At 43.7% G+C, this 19,225-nt stretch overlaps 1 protein-coding gene across 1 annotated transcript in view; it reads right to left on the bottom strand.

Moving 5' to 3' along the window:
* The window catches only part of plxnd1 (plexin D1), a 67,368-nt gene that overhangs the window by 12,459 nt on the left and 35,684 nt on the right, over positions 1-19,225 (bottom strand). The window contains exons 14-23 of the mRNA XM_034087722.2: positions 14,311-14,416; positions 12,837-12,976; positions 12,174-12,353; positions 11,702-11,786; positions 11,183-11,446; positions 7,224-7,373; positions 4,682-4,796; positions 3,781-3,888; positions 2,093-2,205; positions 956-1,060 (exon numbers count right to left, since the gene is read on the bottom strand). Coding sequence (XP_033943613.1) covers positions 956-1,060; positions 2,093-2,205; positions 3,781-3,888; positions 4,682-4,796; positions 7,224-7,373; positions 11,183-11,446; positions 11,702-11,786; positions 12,174-12,353; positions 12,837-12,976; positions 14,311-14,416 — 1,366 coding nt within the window. The remainder of the gene's footprint in view (positions 1-955; positions 1,061-2,092; positions 2,206-3,780; positions 3,889-4,681; positions 4,797-7,223; positions 7,374-11,182; positions 11,447-11,701; positions 11,787-12,173; positions 12,354-12,836; positions 12,977-14,310; positions 14,417-19,225) is intronic.

Below are 19,225 nucleotides of genomic sequence, written 5' to 3' on the forward strand. Positions count from 1 at the left end.
ATTTTCGCCAGCTCTTGTCTCAAGTGACCAATCTAAACACTTCATCTTTCTATCACACTTCCTCCTTCTGCCTCCCCCCGTGTTATCTGTATCTTCTGCTCCGGTCCCATATTGTGTGTGATTGCCTCTAAATGTGCCGACTCGACTTAATGAGTACGGTCTATCTGTGGGTGCGACTAAGCAGCAGTGTGATGAAGTCTTCCCTCTGGACTGCAGCCATATGGTGTGGTTTGCAGTCTGACAGAAGGAGAACAGGGGTGTCCATTAAGATAAATGCCCGCCTCTGAGATTTATTTGCTGTGACCTGGAAAACACTTCCTGGGAAGACGATGTGGATCCAAGGCACTTCATCATTGCTCGACAGCCTCCCCCGGCTGCCGACCCAAAACCAGCACTGCGATCATTACTTTCTCTCTTTCTGACGTGCACAGACACACATGCACGTACTTTAGCTTTCATCCCGCATTTGCAGAGTTTTGTGAAAGTGCACGCTCCCTCTCCCACTCTCTTTATAACTCTTACTCCCATCCGCCCCTCTACTACACAAATCCACAACAAGAGATGGACTTTGATGAGAAGTAGACGGTTCGGCCGTCTAAGAGCCAGTGGGAAGTGTGAAAACAACCTGCCATCGACTTGGTGGGCAGCGTGTTGTTTGACAAGCTGAAATATTGTGTCTCACTCACTAGAAACCATTGAATGACATGCATTAGTTTTCATATCTGCACACAAGAGCATAAGCTCACTCAAACAGCCCACTGACTTCACTCCACAAACACATTTCAGCAAGAAAAATATAACCACAATGTGCTTTTCTTTACTCCTCATCAACAACACGCCGAATGAGAAACCTTAATAAGCTTCAGCGTGCGTGACCCAGTTGAAGCAAGGGAGTGAAAAAGGAGCCACATCAATGCACTCTGGCAGAAGAAACCCTAATGGCTTAACCCCTCACCTGCCAGTCCTGCAGCAGCGGGTGGGTCTCCGGCAGCACTCGAGGGCCCAGGCCATCATACTCGAAGGCAGGCTGGACCAGACTCTTCTCGTAATCCGAAAACATCTAAAACACATAAACACACACACAAACAAACTGTAATGCAATGTCAGCACTATTCATAAACACAGGGAGATGTTAAAGACGGGGAAAACAAAAGAGCTGGCCTTGAGACTTTGGCGGAAAATTGGCTATCTAGAACCAAAGGGCAAAACTCCACAAAGAGACCCTGAGTCGGCCCCTGACTGGCCATGAAAAGGAAACATAACACCGTGACACGAAACGTCATGATTCTTAATGGCTTCAGAGACCGGCTGACCCAGAGCCAAGAGGCAGGCTTTCAACTCTGTCCTTCATTTCAGGACAGCTACATTTGGCTTGTATTCTCACTGTGTCTAAGTCTGTGTCCAACATTGTTGTGCGTGTAATTTACAAGAACCAGAAGCTCTAGTAGGAAAAACAGAGCACAAAGGGTCGTGAGTAAAGTGTTTGAGCTGTTTTAGCGGAAAACTATGAGAGACGATGAAGCAGCAACACTTGAATTTATGTTTTCCTCCATGCAGCTTTTCAGCACTCTCCCCACTCACTTCCTTCTTGACTACAAACAGTGTGTACTCCAACAAACCAGCGCAGCTGCCGTTGTGAAAGATATTGTATACTTGCAAAACAGTGTGAGTGTGTGAGGAGTGTGTTTTGAGAAATCAGGGGGAAAGTTTCCTTGTCTCAGTGCCCACCATTATTCTGGCTCGAGAAGGTCCATGTCTGTGGTTGTAAGACAAAGCCCCCTGAGTTCTGTTAGTCTGTATCGGTGGAAAAACACCCACACACTGATAGACCCCAATTCTTCCTTCAAGATGGACCACACATGAAAATGCTTACCTACAGAGAACACATGAACTCTCCTGCAGGGTGCCAACCTGAGCTACACTTCCCTAGCTGCTGCTGTATGGTTCAAAGTTTCAAGGTGAATTGTCATCCTATATAGAAAAATGGGACATGTCGGTGGAAAAATAATAGTTAACCCTGTTTTGAAAAATGGTATGGTCAGTCTGCCAGTTGAAATCAGATAGTGAGGAGAAATGGGATAAGCGTTCTCACCTTGGGGAAAAACGTGCGCGTGACAAACTGTTTGTACTCCAGGAAGGGGATGCCCTGGCTGCGATTCAACTCCTTGGTCAGGTCTGTCATGTCCGTCTGGAGCTCTGCAAAGCCTATAGGGAAACAATAAATAAAAATACAGATGTATTCCTGGGACTGTTTGATTTTAAACCACAGCCCTTAAGCTTAATTCATTGCTAAGCAAAATGACTCAGACATCTGTTCGAATGCTAATGCGATACATATCAAATTCTCCCAGGTGGGATCTGGGAGACTCTGGGCGAATTCAGTAAAAGAGATTTTAGATGAGACACAGAAATGTATCATTTGATTTCCCTAAATCTAACCAACAACGTATGCGCTGATCTTCTCCCCCCTCCCTCTCTTTATTTCAGTCCAGCTCTGGGTGCAGGCGGAGGTTTACATGCTGCAGAAACACTATCAGCATGTCCAGACACTGACTGAAATCTAATGCTAATATTGTAGCCACTTTATAGGATAGCATGTTCTAGGAGAGGATAATGTTCTCCTCTAATGAGAGGCTGGAGATCCCTTTATAGAACAGCTCTTCTTGTCACAGGATGAGAGACATATTTAGGTTACAATGCTGCAGTTCTTCAGACTGTGCTTTTGTGGAGAGAAGGGAATGCGAGACCTGAGGGATTTAAACATATCTCCTTTACTCCTGCAGGTTATTTATCCTCCTGCTCACAAAAGCATCCTCTAAACCAGCAGTCAGCTCACACCTTGCTCCTGATTAGACGCAGCACGCCTGAATACCAAACCTCCCTTCCGCCTCACTTTGCAGACACATACCAAACCCTCTCATTCCTGTAACCTGGAATATGTCAATTTCCCATTTTCCTTCACTCCCTCTTCTTTTGCTTTTATCACATCTTTCGTCTTAGCTGAACTATCTGTCGCTTTCTGCACACTCACCCTGAACTCGGCCACAAATCCATCTGTGTCCTCTGACTAAACAACCTCGCCCCCTCCCTCAACTCCCTCCCACGCTTTTGCTTCTCCCCGGACTCGCGGCCCTGACTCCTGCTCCTATCGCTTCCTCCCTCCATTTCTCTTTCTCTATCCGTCCCCCCCATCTCTACGCTATAAATCTGGTTGCTCAGACGCGGAGTGGCCTTCACACAGCTTTACTCTAATGCCCTGGAAACACAAATACACTCACACACAGCACGAACACACACACGGGTCTTGTTCATCAAGGGTAGCCACAGCATGTGCATGTGACTGATCATTTGTCAGACACTGTGTTTTATGAGTCACGCTTACTCGGCACAAATCTGTCATCTGTTGTGTCTCCCTCCCACTTCAGACTAGAAACAATCTCAATCACACACTTTGCAAACACACACACACACACAAATATATGTGGTCAATATTTCAGTCTTCCCACAAGCCCCTTTTTCATGTCAATCGACAAAAAACATAATTGGCTTTCTAAAAAACTCCGATAGCACAGCCTGCACAAATCTAAAGGGCGTGTGTGTGTGTGTGTGTGTGTGTGTGTGTGTGTGTGTGTGTGTGTGTGTGTGTGTGTGTGTGTGTGTGTGTGTGCGCGTGCGTGCGTGCGTGTGTGTGTGTGTGTGTGTGTGTGTGTGTGTGTGTGTGTGTGTGTGTGTGTGTGTGTGTGTGTGTGTGTGTGTGTGCGGGTTCCTGTGCAAACACACCTTTACGGATCTCATCTCTGATCTGTGACTCCATCTCCTCCATCTGCAGTAGTGTTTTCTGCCAGTAGCGCTCTGCCCTCCGGCTCTTTGTGCAGTACACTACAAGGGCTGGGAAAACAAAATGCAGTTTTATTATGTTTTCATCCCAAGGACCGTTATCCACACTGACAGCCTCAAGGAAACAAGACAGTAATCTGTAAGATCAAAAGGATTTAAAGTTTCTGAAATGACACACAGGAATAATTTAAAATCACCTTTTGTCAGCCTGTGAAAAAAATGTAAATGAATGTATTTGTGATCATGTCAATAAAAATGTTGCTTGCATATCTATAAATAACAGTTATGCACATGTTATTTCAGGAGTTCATTTGCATACAACATCTAACCCTAATGTGGCTTCTGTGAATATCTGCAGACAGATGATTTATAGCAGGATACTGTGAAAATCCACCATAACACCAATTTTCACCCATACACCTGCCCTGCATACACACACGAGGAATGCAGAATACGCGCGCACACACACACACACACACACACACACACACACACACACACACACACACACACACACACACACACACACACACACACACACACACACACACACACACACACACACACACACACACACACACACACACACACACACACACACACACACACACACACACACACACACACACACACACACACACACACACACACACACACACACACACACACACACACACACACACACACAGGGAGAGTCTTTGTGCTTCGGATACTGAAGAGGGATGAATCAAGTGCAGGACACTCTGACCCCCAAATTCCTTTGATCTGTTCCACATCTGCAGCATCCATCGCTGCAGCAGGCACACATCCATCATCTGCTGGAGAGCGTGTGTACATAACCTACCCACAGTGCACAGCAGCAGCAGCACGCAGCACACCACAATGGACACCACGATGGCCAGCTCGCTGCCTCCGAGCTGCACTATGGCGATGGTGTGACGAAAGTTCCCCACTTGCACCTAGAAAGAGAAAAAGGAACAACACATGACAGTGGAGTGAGCTCCTCTTCCGACATGTTATCGCTTTACTATTACCGTTCTTAGAATTATCTTTACATCTTAGTGTTTTTCTTATTTGCATACATCTTTTATTTGATCATAGTTAAAGTAGTAGTGGTGTATTGGTGTGCAGGCCATACAGATACCATTCAACCATTGCAGCGGGGAAACATAAAATCATACATTTGATTTAAGTAGTCGACAAAATATTCTGTCTCTTCTCCTAAGCCTAATTAATATAAATATACCACTTAAGGCTGCCTTGCTTACACACAATCTGAGACTTGTATGATCATCCAGTTAGAAGAAGTCTTAAGGGACGAAGAGCATCTCAATTCAGCGCATAAAACATAATTTAATGAGCAATAAAACTCTCCCATATACCATGACAAATGAAGCATGTCTTCTTGAGAAGGAACATTAAACCCAATGTAACTACTTGTAGTGTACCTTAAAATGCTTTTATGTATGTACATACTATCTTAATATACTTTATTATTTATGTATATTTATTGATATACATTTTTATTATAAGATATTTGGTTGTCTATGTTTCACTTAATAGTTGGTTTTTTTAAATATATTTGGTTTTTGTTTTGTATAATGACAGACCATTATTCCAAGTCGTTAACACGAACACAATAGACATGTTTCAGCTTCGGCACACGTCTGAGTTGTGCAAGGAAATAAAGGAAAGAGGAAAAAAAGCATTTCATCTTTAAAATCTGCAACTGTTACAGACCTCCCTGGATACTTGGTTGGAGTCCAATATAATCCTTTGTTGTCTTTGTTCTTAATTTATTCAGCAGTACACCATTGTAAACCTTGTGCATCTGCTATATGGCAATACTCTCATTATTATTATTATTAAAATTATTATTATTATTATAATAAAGCAAATTTGATTTTGAAAAACAAAGACAGAGACAGAGGGAGAACAAGGAGGAGCAGTAATGAGCAGAGAAGGCATTAAATATGGTCTTTGTAATACAGAACAATCCTGCATGCAATATATCATGGGAACACAAATAACACAGACGCATCGTTGTCTTCGTGGACACAGGTGCAGACACAGAAATAAATTGCAGAGTGTAGATTTAGAAAAATGGCCTCTCGCTGCAACGAGCTGTAGGAGTCATCCAGTTCAGAGCAACCCAGATGTGACAAGAAAAGGACTTGCACTTCTGCCTTCTGATTAGTCAGCAGGGTCTCTGTGGTCCCTCCTCACATCCTTCCCTTTCCTGCCACAATCCGAGCATACTTCATCAAAAGAGCCTCAGATAAAAAGCCTCCAATCCTCAAACCAAATCCCCCATACGCTGGTCTTACTCTGAGGGGGGAATCTGGCTCAAGAGGCTCTCTCCTGCTTTTTTCTCAATTCATCTTCCTCCTTCTGGTCCAGAAATGTATTTACCCAGACCAGCGAGAGAAGGCCTTCTCCCAGAGACTGCAATAGCCATGCCTGGTGTAATGGAGGGGGAAATGCCATTGTTCCATGTTCCTGTTTCGCTCAGGGTACAAAAACACTGCTTCCCCACATCCACTTCTGCAGCTCAGCTCCACTTCAGAGCCAAACTCAACACAGGCGTGTAAAAATAGATGTGCCACCGAAGGTAAGTGAAGAAACAGAAATGGCCATAAGCCACGCAACGGCCCTACACATATGCATTTATACAAATGGGCTGACACACGGGAAAACGCAACTTGCCTAAGAGAGATAGAGTAATATGTTTCTGAGCTATTTCGGCAAACCACTCTCGGTCCGTATTTAAATATAGATGAACGCTTTTCCCATGTATCGGAACAGACAACAACAGATGGGAGACATGCCTAGACCAAGAGAGAGTCTGATTTGAGCAAGACTGAAGTGTTCAACCTAGACTTCATTGGGTCCTTTAATGGAGATGGAGGGAACTCGAAGACGAAACAAAAACAGAAGCGAGGAGATCATGGATGAATCAGAGGACTTGCTGTGAGCGGATAGACTTTGTGAGATAGACAATTATAGACAGGCTGATAAGGGATTGAAGAGATAAAGGGTATGAGGTAAACATTTAATTGTTCGACTGTGGCATTGTGGCGCTAAGTGACGGCTCACCACTGACTGCTGATTCATGGAGGCAGGCTCAGAGACTACAAACCATTCATAATGCCTGGAGAGACACACACTCGTGACTGACAGTGCATGGTAGAGCGGATCAAATCTGTCTCAATGAACATCACAGATGGTCTGAAATTCTGATAAGATGTTTGGCTTACGAGTACTGTGTGACAGATGGGTGATATCCTTCAATGATCAGGGTCTAAGCAGCAATATTTCCAACACTACAGTAGCTTGCGTGTTTATTTTGTATTTTATTGTGGTGTCTCACATGTTTGCATACTTACAGTGACAGGGAGCTCGTTCTCGTTGGAGCTCAGCAGCCCATTGATGGTGCAGTGGAACAGCTGGTCGTTGTGGAAGCTGATGTTACAGGGATACGAGCCAATCATCACTGAGTATTCCTCCGGCATCAGCTCCAGATCGCTCGGTCCTTTCTGTGCCAGAAACGAACAAAACAGCCGTCAGCCAGTCAGTGGAAAGAGACTAGAGGGGCCTGGTTTGAACAGGCACAGATAACATACATGAAGGCCACAGCAGCTCACAACCACACATACATGCAGACACAAAAACATTCTGGTATCCACACAAACAGAGAAACCGAGCTGCGGCAGGCCTGTCATGCAGCTGTCACACAGAGGAAGCCAGCAGAAACAATCCTCCAGTTTGGGCTCCAGTTCAGCTTAAAGCAGCAAACATTCCCGCTGCCTCTCCTACACGGCCAAGGAAGTTCCTACATACAAACCCGCTGACTGTCATCCCTGCGTCTGCCCAAAATAACATTCTCAGGGACTTTACAGAAGTCTGTTGGTGTAAGCCTTTTTTAATCCAACTCTGTCCTGTTGCAATCCAAGCCCGACCTCACACTGCTAATGTCTTCTCCACGACCACTCAGCCAGGCAAACAGAAACAATGATCAAAATGGTTTTTATGTATTCTGTGTAGTGATGTAACCAGGGGTTATCTCAGCTTGGAGTTGGAGACTGTAACAGAAAGCCTTAGAGCAGGGGTGTCAAACTCAAGGCCCGGGGGCCGAATCCGGCCCGTGACTTCATTTAATGTGGCCCGCATGCAAAGAATATAATACGCTTATTATACGGTTACATGCCACTTTACAGGAGCACGTTGCCCATAAACTACATGTCCCACAATGCATCTTGTTTTGTGACATGCTCACTGAAGAGACTTGCAATTATTTGCCCTAGACTTCTGCTTTCAGACGTAGTTAATTATGAAGTTATTACCCTATCCGATAATAATCCAATGCAGAGGCAATAATGTATTATAATACATTATTTATTATATTTTTATATAGTCTTAAAGTCACAACCAGCCCTTTGAGTGCAACCATAATTCTGATGTGGCCCGCAATGAAATTGAGTTTGACACCCCTGCCTTAGAGTATGAAAGTACCAGGCAGGGAGGGTATAATGAAAGATACTTTCAAGTTGCATCATTAAAAACTGTAGCACCCAGTGTTTTTGGAGCACTAGTACGAACGGTCAGGATATCTCTGCTTCTAAATTATTTCATCTTAAGACGGTATGTCCTAAAAGCTGTAAAAATGCACCGCTAGCTGAAATGAGTTATTTAGCTTATTCTGTTAAGTCAATAAGCCGTACACCAAATATGTGGGAGATGGGGTTAAAGAAAACGATGGTGCTCTATTATAGAGCACCATCGTTTAGGCCCATAAATGCAGAACATGGCATAGGGAGACCCGGTTATTTAGTCCGTCTTTTCGATTTATTTATGTATTTATAGCAAACCCTTAATATTCATTTTGCAATTCATCTTAATTTTTTCCTTTAAATACAAAATTAAAAGATGACTACTCTTGTTTCTTGTCATGTCAAAGTTGTTTTTAGGGGTCATTTCTACACCTCTGAAGTTAACTTTGAATGTGCCGTGTTATTACTATTATTATTATTATTATTATATAGGAGTGAAGCCAAAAAAATACCCAATTTGTATGAAAATGTTATTTTCCTTTGACGAATGACGAGTGAGGAAGCGTGTGTGTGTGTGTGTGTGTGTGTGTGTGTGTGTGTGTGTGTGTGTGTTTATCCCGAGTGTGCTTCCTTGCTTTGATTACACCCTCAGGGCCCTGTCCTGTCCCCACTGCAGGATGCCACCCCCTGGGTCTCTGTCAACAAATGCTTCCTAACTCAGACAAAACACTCACACTACCCACACGCGCGCGCACACACACACACACACACACACACACACACACACACACACACACACACACACACACACACACACACACACACACACACACACACACACACACACACACACACACACACACACACACACACACACACACACACACACACACACACACACACACACACACACACACACACACACACACACACACACACACACACACACACACACACACACACACACACACACACACACACACTGCTAATACATGCATATGGGCACAAAGTGCAACACATAATCAAACAGAATATGTTGGAGCATATTGTAAATCATAATGTATACATCACAACATTTAACCAAAACAATGGATTCTGAAGGCCAAAACAGGATGAAAGCAAACAAAATCCACCCACATTCCAGCTTGGGTCCTTAATATAGGATCTGGCTGACTAACAAGCTCCCTATTAAACAAACACACACAATCTTCCTCCCTCCTTCAGGTCAACCACAAGTGGAATCCACCTTCCGAAAGAAAACAGGAAACAACAGCCGACAAGTCGTCATTGCAGACAGGCTGAGGCAGCGATTCCTGCAGGGGCCTCATCCTGATCCTCACAAACACATCAAGAGAAAGCCGCGTTCAAACGTCCCCGTCTGTGCTGTTAGCGATTGACTGTCATACGGTGTCACAGCCTGCAGCCGGTTGGGGTGACGAATCCATGCAGACAGGTGCTCACATCAGCCAGACCACGGGAACATGGGACCTCCTACAGAGCTGCCACTGCACCCTCCCCCCCTCGCAAACCCCCAACTGAAATCAACACGTCTCAGCGGACGGGGTCTTTGATGTGTTTTATGTGCCTCTGGTTTATGTGAATATTAATAAAAGGAACGCTCAGCCTTGTCTGCTCTTCCCAGTGGGCGCAGGCAGTTTACAGGAGTGCCGCTTTTGGAGCCAAGAAACCTTAAGAGAATACCATCGCTTGTTCTGTGGTATTTCCAAAAGGAGTGTTAGAAGCAAAGATTGTCAAAGCTGGTGTTTTTACTGATGCTCCTTTTAAGTCTGACCGTTCTCAACGAATATAAAATGTAGACTATTCTGTGCTTTCATCAGATTTCAAGCCATGTTAGCTGTGTTGATGGCAATGGCAGTAAGTGGCTATTGGTCCATCTCTTTGGCCCTTACTGAAATATCTCAAAAAACAAATTGGTTAGTTGTTCAGACATTGAAGGCATTCATGGCCCCCAGAGGATGTATCCTCCTTTGGCGATCCCCTGACTCTATAAGGTCAACATTTTTGTATTTTTAGGGAAATGTCACAACAACGGCAGACAATATTTTGTGCAGAATTTCATGTTCTACTCAGGATAAATGGCTTTGTTTAAACTCCTTGATTTTTGTTTATCTCGAGCAATCATCAGGGAATTACTTTTCTGTCTAAAACGTTGGAGTCCAACCAAATACCTGCAACCTTAATGAAATTCCCATAAACCTCAGAAGAATCTTGTGTTTAATGCAAGTTATCAAATGTTAGGCAAGGCAAGTTTATTTATATAGCACTTTTCAACACAAGGCAATTCAAAGTGCTTTACAAAAAATGAAAGACATTAAGCATTAAAAAAGAAAAGCTAATAAAATAAACATTAAAAGAAAAAATACATGGATAAAAGTGACAGTGCAGTCTAAGATATGAATAGTTCAATTAAAAGCAGCGACAAAAAGAAAAGTCTTCAGCCTGGATTTAAAAGTAGTCAGAGTTGCAGCGGACCTGCAGGTTTCTGGGAGTTCGTTCCAGATATGTTAGCATGCTAAGCAGGCAAACCAGTATGGTCAGCATTACCTGCTTTATAGATCGTTTTCAGGATCATTTGTGATTCAACCCTAATGCCATTGCAAACTATTGCTGCACACCATATATAGTATATGTATATGAAATAAAACCCAAACTTAGAGGTTAACAACATTGTCTCAAACACAAACATTTGATAAGAGCATTGGGCTCGACCTTCAGGAAGCCAACGTAACAATGAAGCACTAATCTTGACTTCCTGTCTCTGCAGGGTCACTCACGTTGATGATGAGTGTCAGTGGCTCTCCTGGGTGGTGTTTAATCAGCTTCTCCTTGCTGGCAGTGAAGAACTGGGGGTCTTCCACGTACTCCAACGGGAAGTGACCTTTATGAGGCTCCCCATCCTCTTCATCGCTATCAAAGGTGAAGGGGTTGTCGCCTGTGTAAAGGACTCCGTTCAAGATAAACTGCGCGGTGGTCTGCTGGGACTGGCTGGATGCCGGGGAGGGGCAGGTGATTGTGAAGGGAGAGACCACTGAGCAGCGCTGAAGAAGGACCAGAGGAGACAAAGTAGCTTACAATGGATTTCATGGTTAATGTCATGATCTGCCTGCAACATAATTAACTTCAAACTGTCAATAGGTGCTTCTCTCTCGTAGGAATAGTTTTCCAACTATTGGATAACACGCTTATTCACTAAAATTCACACATTTTATATCTTGCTCATGGGATTTATGGGGCTATTGTTGCATATATTCCTCTACATTTATAGGTTGGTAAACAATCCGTTGATTACTTACTTTTTCTCCAATTTCCATCACCTCCATGTTGACACTCTGCACCAGATCAAAACCCTGACCCGTCACTGTGATGGTCCGGCCTCCACTGTGGCACACACACATTCACACACACACAGAGATACGGACAGAGCGTCACATCTCAGCCATAACAAAAATGTGTCAAATTCACACTGGTATGCAAATACTTTTGGGACACGGCACCAAAATAGGAGACAGACAGAACCAGATAATAATGCAAAACAGTTCGACTGTAGTGCAAATCCGCACACATGACATCAAAGACATGCCGCTATGCTGCCACATGCACACTGTGCTATTTAGAACACAATAGGGAGAAAACGCTGCACATCAGGACGACATTACAGTAATGGCTTAAGTCAGCGACTCTGGGAGGGGAACTGCTGTCCTCCAGCTTCAGATGTTCGAGGCATCTTGGCTGTGATACTGGTGATGTGTGCAGCAGACCACCTACCTGAGGTAGCTCTTTTTGGGGTGGATGAAGCTGATGGTGGGGTTCTTCTGGTAGGTGTAGGAGGTGCTCAGCTCTGCACTTTGACAGGGAAGGTTTTCAAACTCCACACACACTGCCACTGACTCAGTGTGTGCCTGTAAGGCCGGAGGCATGGTGCACTCAATGGTTTCATCTGTTTTGCTAAAAAACAACGAGGTAGACATCATGACCACACATCTTAGGATGTCTACAAGTGCTCAAAACTCCCCAAAATTCCACTTAGGATAAAATATGTATTTAAAGCAGTTATAACAGACTAAGGACTTGACTATAAGCAGAGCCGAAAAATGCAAACTTGACACTTGGACTGCAGTCTAACTTATGTAAAAAGGGTTTTTAATTTGCCCCAACTAAGGAGCGATGTTACGTTTTTAAGACTTTAAATAAAAACACTTTTAAGTCTCAAGTTTCGACCTGGTAATATCCTCAACCGCAATTAGAACAAACTTTCATGCAAGCCTTGCAAAGCCACACAGCACAGAATATGTAATATTAGGTATATGCATGTGCAGCACTTTAAAGCATCATTAAATAACACGTCACTGTTTCATTTAATGTCTCTGACAGACTTGACACTAAAAGAAAAACCACAACAAAATACAACATCATATAATTAGTTCTCACTCTGTGATGGTACACTCCAGTGTGTTGTTGACCTTGACTCTGACCTGAGAGCCAATGTCCAGGTTTTCCCCGCTGATGATGACTATAGTTCCTCCCGCTCGGGAGCCCTTCGTTGGCTCCAAGGACTGCAGTTTTGGGATCTGAATACAGACGAGAGATACACATGTCTAAACAACGAATCAAATGTACCACTAAACATCTGACAGCTTCTGTCACCCGAAAAGACAGGCTTACTGAAACTGTGTTTTGTGCTCGATGATGCTTTTCTTGACACCAAATACAAATATTTTCTCCTCCATTGAGGTTGAAACATCTTTTCTTCGGAGATTGACTGAGACAGCTGCTGACTATAACAGTAAATTAGTGAAGAAAACTGTGAAGACAGCCCACGCTGCAATATGTTAACGTGTTGCTGAAGCCAACAGGCCTGTGGGGTAGAGCTTGCAGGACAGATATACTAAGAGGCAATAATGAACATGCAAAGACATATATACATGCACATACACACACATACACACATGCTCCTGGGGCAAAGATGAATATCTCTGTCCAGCTCTGCAGATACTAGCATCAGCATTCCCGCTCTTTCGGAACTTTTTCTATCCCCGCCATGAACCTCGCCTCCAGGGAAACTTCTTATCATCACTGACAGGATCCACTTCCTTAGTGTGCAAGGATGGAGAAGACCTATTGTATGTTTGTGTGTCAAAGTGGGCGTAAGGAGGCAGATGTTTCCGTCGAAAAGTTTGAGGAAGGAGATTCAGTAGAGGTGCATATCCTGTCTCCAAAACTGTTTTCCCTTTCTCCCACATCTTCCCCTCGACGTGCATCAGTGAAAACCTCTCACACTCATCACGGAGATGGAAAAGGAAACCTGAGAAGAGTTCCCACAACATCACGGAGTCATGTTTGTTGTTCTGGATTTGTTTCATCCTCTTATTATCAAGAGGGGCTTCAAGATCAGGGTTATTTCTCTGTGGGATGACTCACAGGGAGAGCTGCTCTAAGAAGCTGCTGAAATGATAGACCGTTCCAGCACTAAATTATGAAGTGCTTTGTCTACAAACAAAAAGAAACAAGGGGCTTACATGGGTATTTCCAATGACTATATACTCCAAATCCAATGGGAAACTGTGTGGGTCGAGGTCAATTTACACAATGCTGGCAAGCTCGCTTCGACCAGTGATGAATTCAGAGCAAAGGGACATTCCAACAATCGCCATATTTGTTTTTGCTGGCAGCGAGTGCAGAATGACAATGGTGCTAGTTGCAGTTCGGATGAACGTTTGAAGCTTCCCACACACTCGCATTCTTTAGTATCATAAAATGCATCTGTTAACACTCAACTGACACACTTGAGGAGGCTTTCCCAGTGGGGAACAAGAGAGCGTAGAAGAAGAAGAATGTGAAGGTCGAGACGGACAGAACAGAAAGCAGAAATCAGCAGGAGGATATATATCTGGAGAACACTCACTAAGTACGAGAAGCTCTCCTTTGACGGTCCAATCCCACTTTGGTCCACATCCACTTCGACAATATCCGTCCTCTCCTGTGAAGACTGTCCAGTGACACACACCATCCTGAAGAAATTCAAAAAAAAGGGTCATCCTCCTTGTTTAGCCGTCATCATAATGAGAGATCCGTTAATTAAAAAAAAAGTGATGATAATGGATGAGAACACTGACATAAATGAGTTTATAATTGTAATCTAATAAACTAATAAAAAAAAGACAACAATGGAAAGTGAGGAGAACCAATATAAAGATGAAGAGATTTTGATCATGACAGCCATACAAAGACTTGTAATTAATGTCGGAGGACGGTGATTATGAACTAATTCATCAGACCGTATTTACATATGGAATCCAATAAAGCCTCGTTATATCAGATACAGTATTAGGAGATATAAGGTTAAAGCTCCTCACACCAGATGTGTCCAACCACAGAGGAGATTAAGGGGCTGCTGAGGCTTGTTCGCTCGCCTCCTGGCTGTGATTAAGCCGTGTGTCCTCAGTGCACGCTCTACAGGGACGTCTCATATTAATAACGCCGAGGTGAAGCGAGGCACAGGGATCTACTGTTCTGGGGCCTCACTGGAATAAATGTTCTGTGAGGGAAACACAACCTTTATCACCAGCTCCTCCAGCTAGACAACCCGTAGGTTTATTTAGTCAGGTGCCTGGTGCTACAGTGGTTTTAAATCTCAGCGAGTGATTGGATGATTGACAGAGGACTTGTGGGGAATTTACATAAGTGGAGGAGCTGTGTTTTATGTAGGAGGACCTGGCAGGACACACGGTGAGACGAGGCTGGGCCGGACAGATTGGGGCTCGGCTGAGGTCAGGCTGTTGAGTGTGAGACCAGGGCAGGCTCAGAAAGCTACATCTGAGTGTGTTTTAAATGTCAGGCCACCACTGCTGCATTTAATGAGCCCACTTAAATCGTGGCTTTCCTTTATCAGCTTGAATAGATATAAAACATATTCCAAAATGACCTGCAGTACGAGCCATGATAGCAATGTCCACATTTGTGCTCATTAATTACAGCAGCGTCAGGTAAACACTAAACAGTGTCATTACAATCAAATTACTGTACTGTCAGTTACATGCCATGAGGGCAGATGCGCACCTGATTGAATAACATCATTTCACATGCTCTGACTTAGAGAAGAAAGAAAAGACAAATAAAATGAGACATGAGTAGATAAGAGAACTTGAAGTCTGGATTCAGGTTGGTAATAAAACTCCTATCAGACAAAGACATCACATCATATGATATCTGCTATTGAACCATGATGCTCAGGATTATTCTGTTTAAAAAAAAAGACAAATATAACGCCAGTATATCTTGTACAGACAAAGAAAGTCTTGAGTTGGTGTGAGGAATTCAGCCTGTAGCATATTAACAGTACACAGACATGGGAGTGTTACGGCCCGTCCACACTACAGCTTCAAAAAAAGCTTGGAGCTCGACCAACAACCAATCACATGAATCTCCCGCCCCTGACACACAAGCAGCGGTTTGATTGGCTAGAGCTTGTACTGGCATATGATTTGATTGGCTGACGCCTCCACCGAAAGCTTCAGAAGCTTCAAAAGTTGAACATTGCTCAACTTTTGCAGCCTGAAACGCTGCTTGTGTGTCAGGGGCGGGAGATTCATGTGATTGGTTGTTGGTCGAGCTCCAAGCTTTTTTTGAAGCTGTAGTGTGGACGGGCCGACAGCTTCAAAAACGGTTTCCAACGCGTCTGCCCATTCACTTTGAATGAGGTGACGTCACGTTGCTTCGCTTTTCGCCGAACTGAATTGTGGGTAGCATAGCGGTCCTTCTCCGGCATCAGAAGTTGAACAGTAGCCAGCGCCAGCCAATCAAATCCCGTTTCTCAAAATCTGACAGCTCAAGCCGTAGCCAATCACACCGCGTCTAAGCTGGGAGAGATATCCCGCCGTTCATTTCTATATTTCAAAAAAAGATGGAGGAGAAACTAACTATCGCCGTAGCAAATCACCCGGTTTTGTATGACCAGACCCTCTTCACCTACCGGGATACAAACCGGAGGAACCAGGCATGGAGGGAGGTGGCAGAGACAGTGGGGGAAACTGGTAGGTTTTCGCCTGTTTGGGGAGTTTATATATATAAATATTGCTCGCATAAAATCCTCTGGGTTTTTTGCTTTGTATGTCGGGGGCGGGAGATGTATGTGATTGGTTGTTGGTCGCGTTGCTCGAATAAAATCCCCAAGCTTCAGACACGCCCAGCTCCAAGCTTTTTTTGAAGCTGTAGTGTGGACGCTCCGTTAGGGTTTCTTCAAGGTTAAGTTAAACTTATGACTGTTCAAGAAATGTTAATACCATGTGCAATGCAGTTTATTATATACACCCAGTGCGGACGACATGGTCTTAGTATGATTTGTGAATATATCAATTCGTTTTTAGTAGTTCCCTGGAAATAGTGCAGTTATTTTTTATTATCGATTCTCTGGACAATTATTTTCCCTATTCATATTTTGATACATAAAATGTCCAACAGTAGTGAAACATTTCCATCCCATTTTCACCGTCCAAGGTGACTTTCTCAGATGTCATGTTTTGTTCATTAACGATAATGGAAAAAAGAGAAATCCAGAAAATGCTCACATTGGAACCAGCAGATAGTACTGTAGCAATGTTGTTAAAAAAAAGGGTAAATTATTAAGAGAAAGATGCCAATTAACTTAATTGATGATTGTTGCAGATCTACCTGTAGTGTATAATTATGTCTAATGACAGCTTATTGAAATAAACCTGACCTGGAAAAGTGTCTGAAAAATGTAAAATAGATTAATCAACAAATAATGATTAATGAGTTAAAGTTCATTTAAGTTTCTGATAAATCCAAAAATTGGTTTTATGAGACGTCTTCTAAAAATATTCCACTTTTAGTTTATAGGTGTGTGACATCACCCATTCAGATACGAAGACAAACAGAAAAGCCTTGTAAATGAAATATAATACTTTTTATTACCTTGTCGTTTTGTGAGAAAACTGAATTCCATGTTTTTAAGATGTTTGCAGACCTGCAGTCACCCGGTGTGTGTGTGTGTGTGTGTGTGTGTGTGTGTGTGTGTGTGTGTGTGTGTGTGTGTGTGTGTGTGTGTGTGTGTGTGTGTGTGTGTGTGTGTGTGTGTGTGTGTGTGTATGTGTGAGTGTGAGTGTGAGTGTGTGTGTGTGAGTGTGATGTTGATGCAGTGTGATCACAGACAGAGCCAGGCTGACCCCTGCTCCACATTCCAGCAGCGCCCACTGCGACTGTATTATGGGCTCCAGACAGCAATATGTTGTCTAGTTTTAAAGATGTCTCTGATCATTTCCCTGGAGTGAATGATGAGGATCTTCAACAGTCAACTCTGAGAGTGTTTGGCTGTAAGTGTTTCGGCTAAATAGACGGGGCGAAGGCCACTCAAGGCTCATTTGAAAGTGATAAAGAGGGCAGCGTGAAGGACCTCGGTCAAAAACCTAGAGGAGTACTCCAGTAAATGAGGTGTGCCGAGGATGACTGTCATTCATTTAAATGTTGACACCTAGTGAGTGGAGCACGCTCTCTCTAGTGCTGCACATTTTCCTTGTGGCACACAGCTGTGAACTTTCACCTCCCAGCACACGAGCAGACACCTGTCTCAACAGCCCTGCTAAATGAGGTCACATATGCCAGTGTGCGTGTGCAGGCTAATGTGTGTGTGTGGCTTTCTGTAGGGTCTATTTAGAATTTGAGATCTTCTGGGGGAGGACAGTTTTGTGAATAATCTTCAGCAGCCTTTTCATCTTTGGGCATATTTATCGATGTGGTAAGAATAGGTTGGTTTTTTATAAATAAGTTCCCTCAGAGGGAGTTTCCCTCCCACACTCTGAGAGCCTGAGACACCTTGATTGGACTCCTTACTTTGTAATACATAACATAGTAGCACTATGTAATACTCGCACTTTTATTAGCTAGCACTCCAACACATTGTATGTGATAAGCTAAGGGGTGGGACATTAGCAGTTAGCAGTTGACCAATCACAGCAGAGCCGGCCAGCTAACCAATCAGAGCAGACTGGGCTCTGGTTTCAGACAGAGGGTGAAAAGAGGTGCTGCAGGCAGTATGAGTAAAAAAATAGCTTTTCAACATTTAAAAACAAAACAAGTCACAGTAGAGGCACAAAATACAAATATGAACCTGGACATTAGCATCACGTGTCCTCTTTTGACGTTACGGTTGAATGTAAAGGCTATAGGTTGAGGGAATGAGATGGCATCACATCTCATCAAATCAGCAGGAGGCCCCAACAAGGATAGCACATGTAAAGCTGTGCGTGCAAGTCAAATGTGCTGACATTGTCAGATGCACTAACGTGTTATGATTTGTCACAGCCACTGACAGCAAGAATATTCTCTGCTGTCATAACAACCATCCTCAGGATCCAATGAGGAATGAGGACAGGAGATGAGAACACTGTTTTCAACATGTGCAGGTTTTGGGGAATGTATCAGGCTGCTGGAGTGACAGGTGGGCCCCGCAGGTCACCCTCCAACTGGTCTTAATACAATGATCAGCTTCAGTGGAGGAAGACCAGATAAACACTTCCATTCAGGCAACATTACAGATACTGAAAGGAAGTTTGGCTGCAACTGTAGAGTCATCGACTTCCACAGAGCTCGGTGGTGCGGGTGTCAAAGTGGGGTCCTGCTGTCGCCATGGTGACAGTGTGATGGTCCCTGAGCTACGGAAGAATGGCGACGGAGTCGTTTCAAATGAGGAGCGTGCTGCATAATAATATTTGTGAAAATTAGTCTCATGAATACATGTAAACTAAACCATGCAGCGATTGTTGCACTCTAGTTTTGAGACTGGTGGACAAGGTTCATCAAAG

Source organism: Pseudochaenichthys georgianus, chromosome 7 (genome assembly GCF_902827115.2).
Source record: "Pseudochaenichthys georgianus chromosome 7, fPseGeo1.2, whole genome shotgun sequence".
Lineage (NCBI taxonomy): Eukaryota > Metazoa > Chordata > Actinopteri > Perciformes > Channichthyidae > Pseudochaenichthys > Pseudochaenichthys georgianus.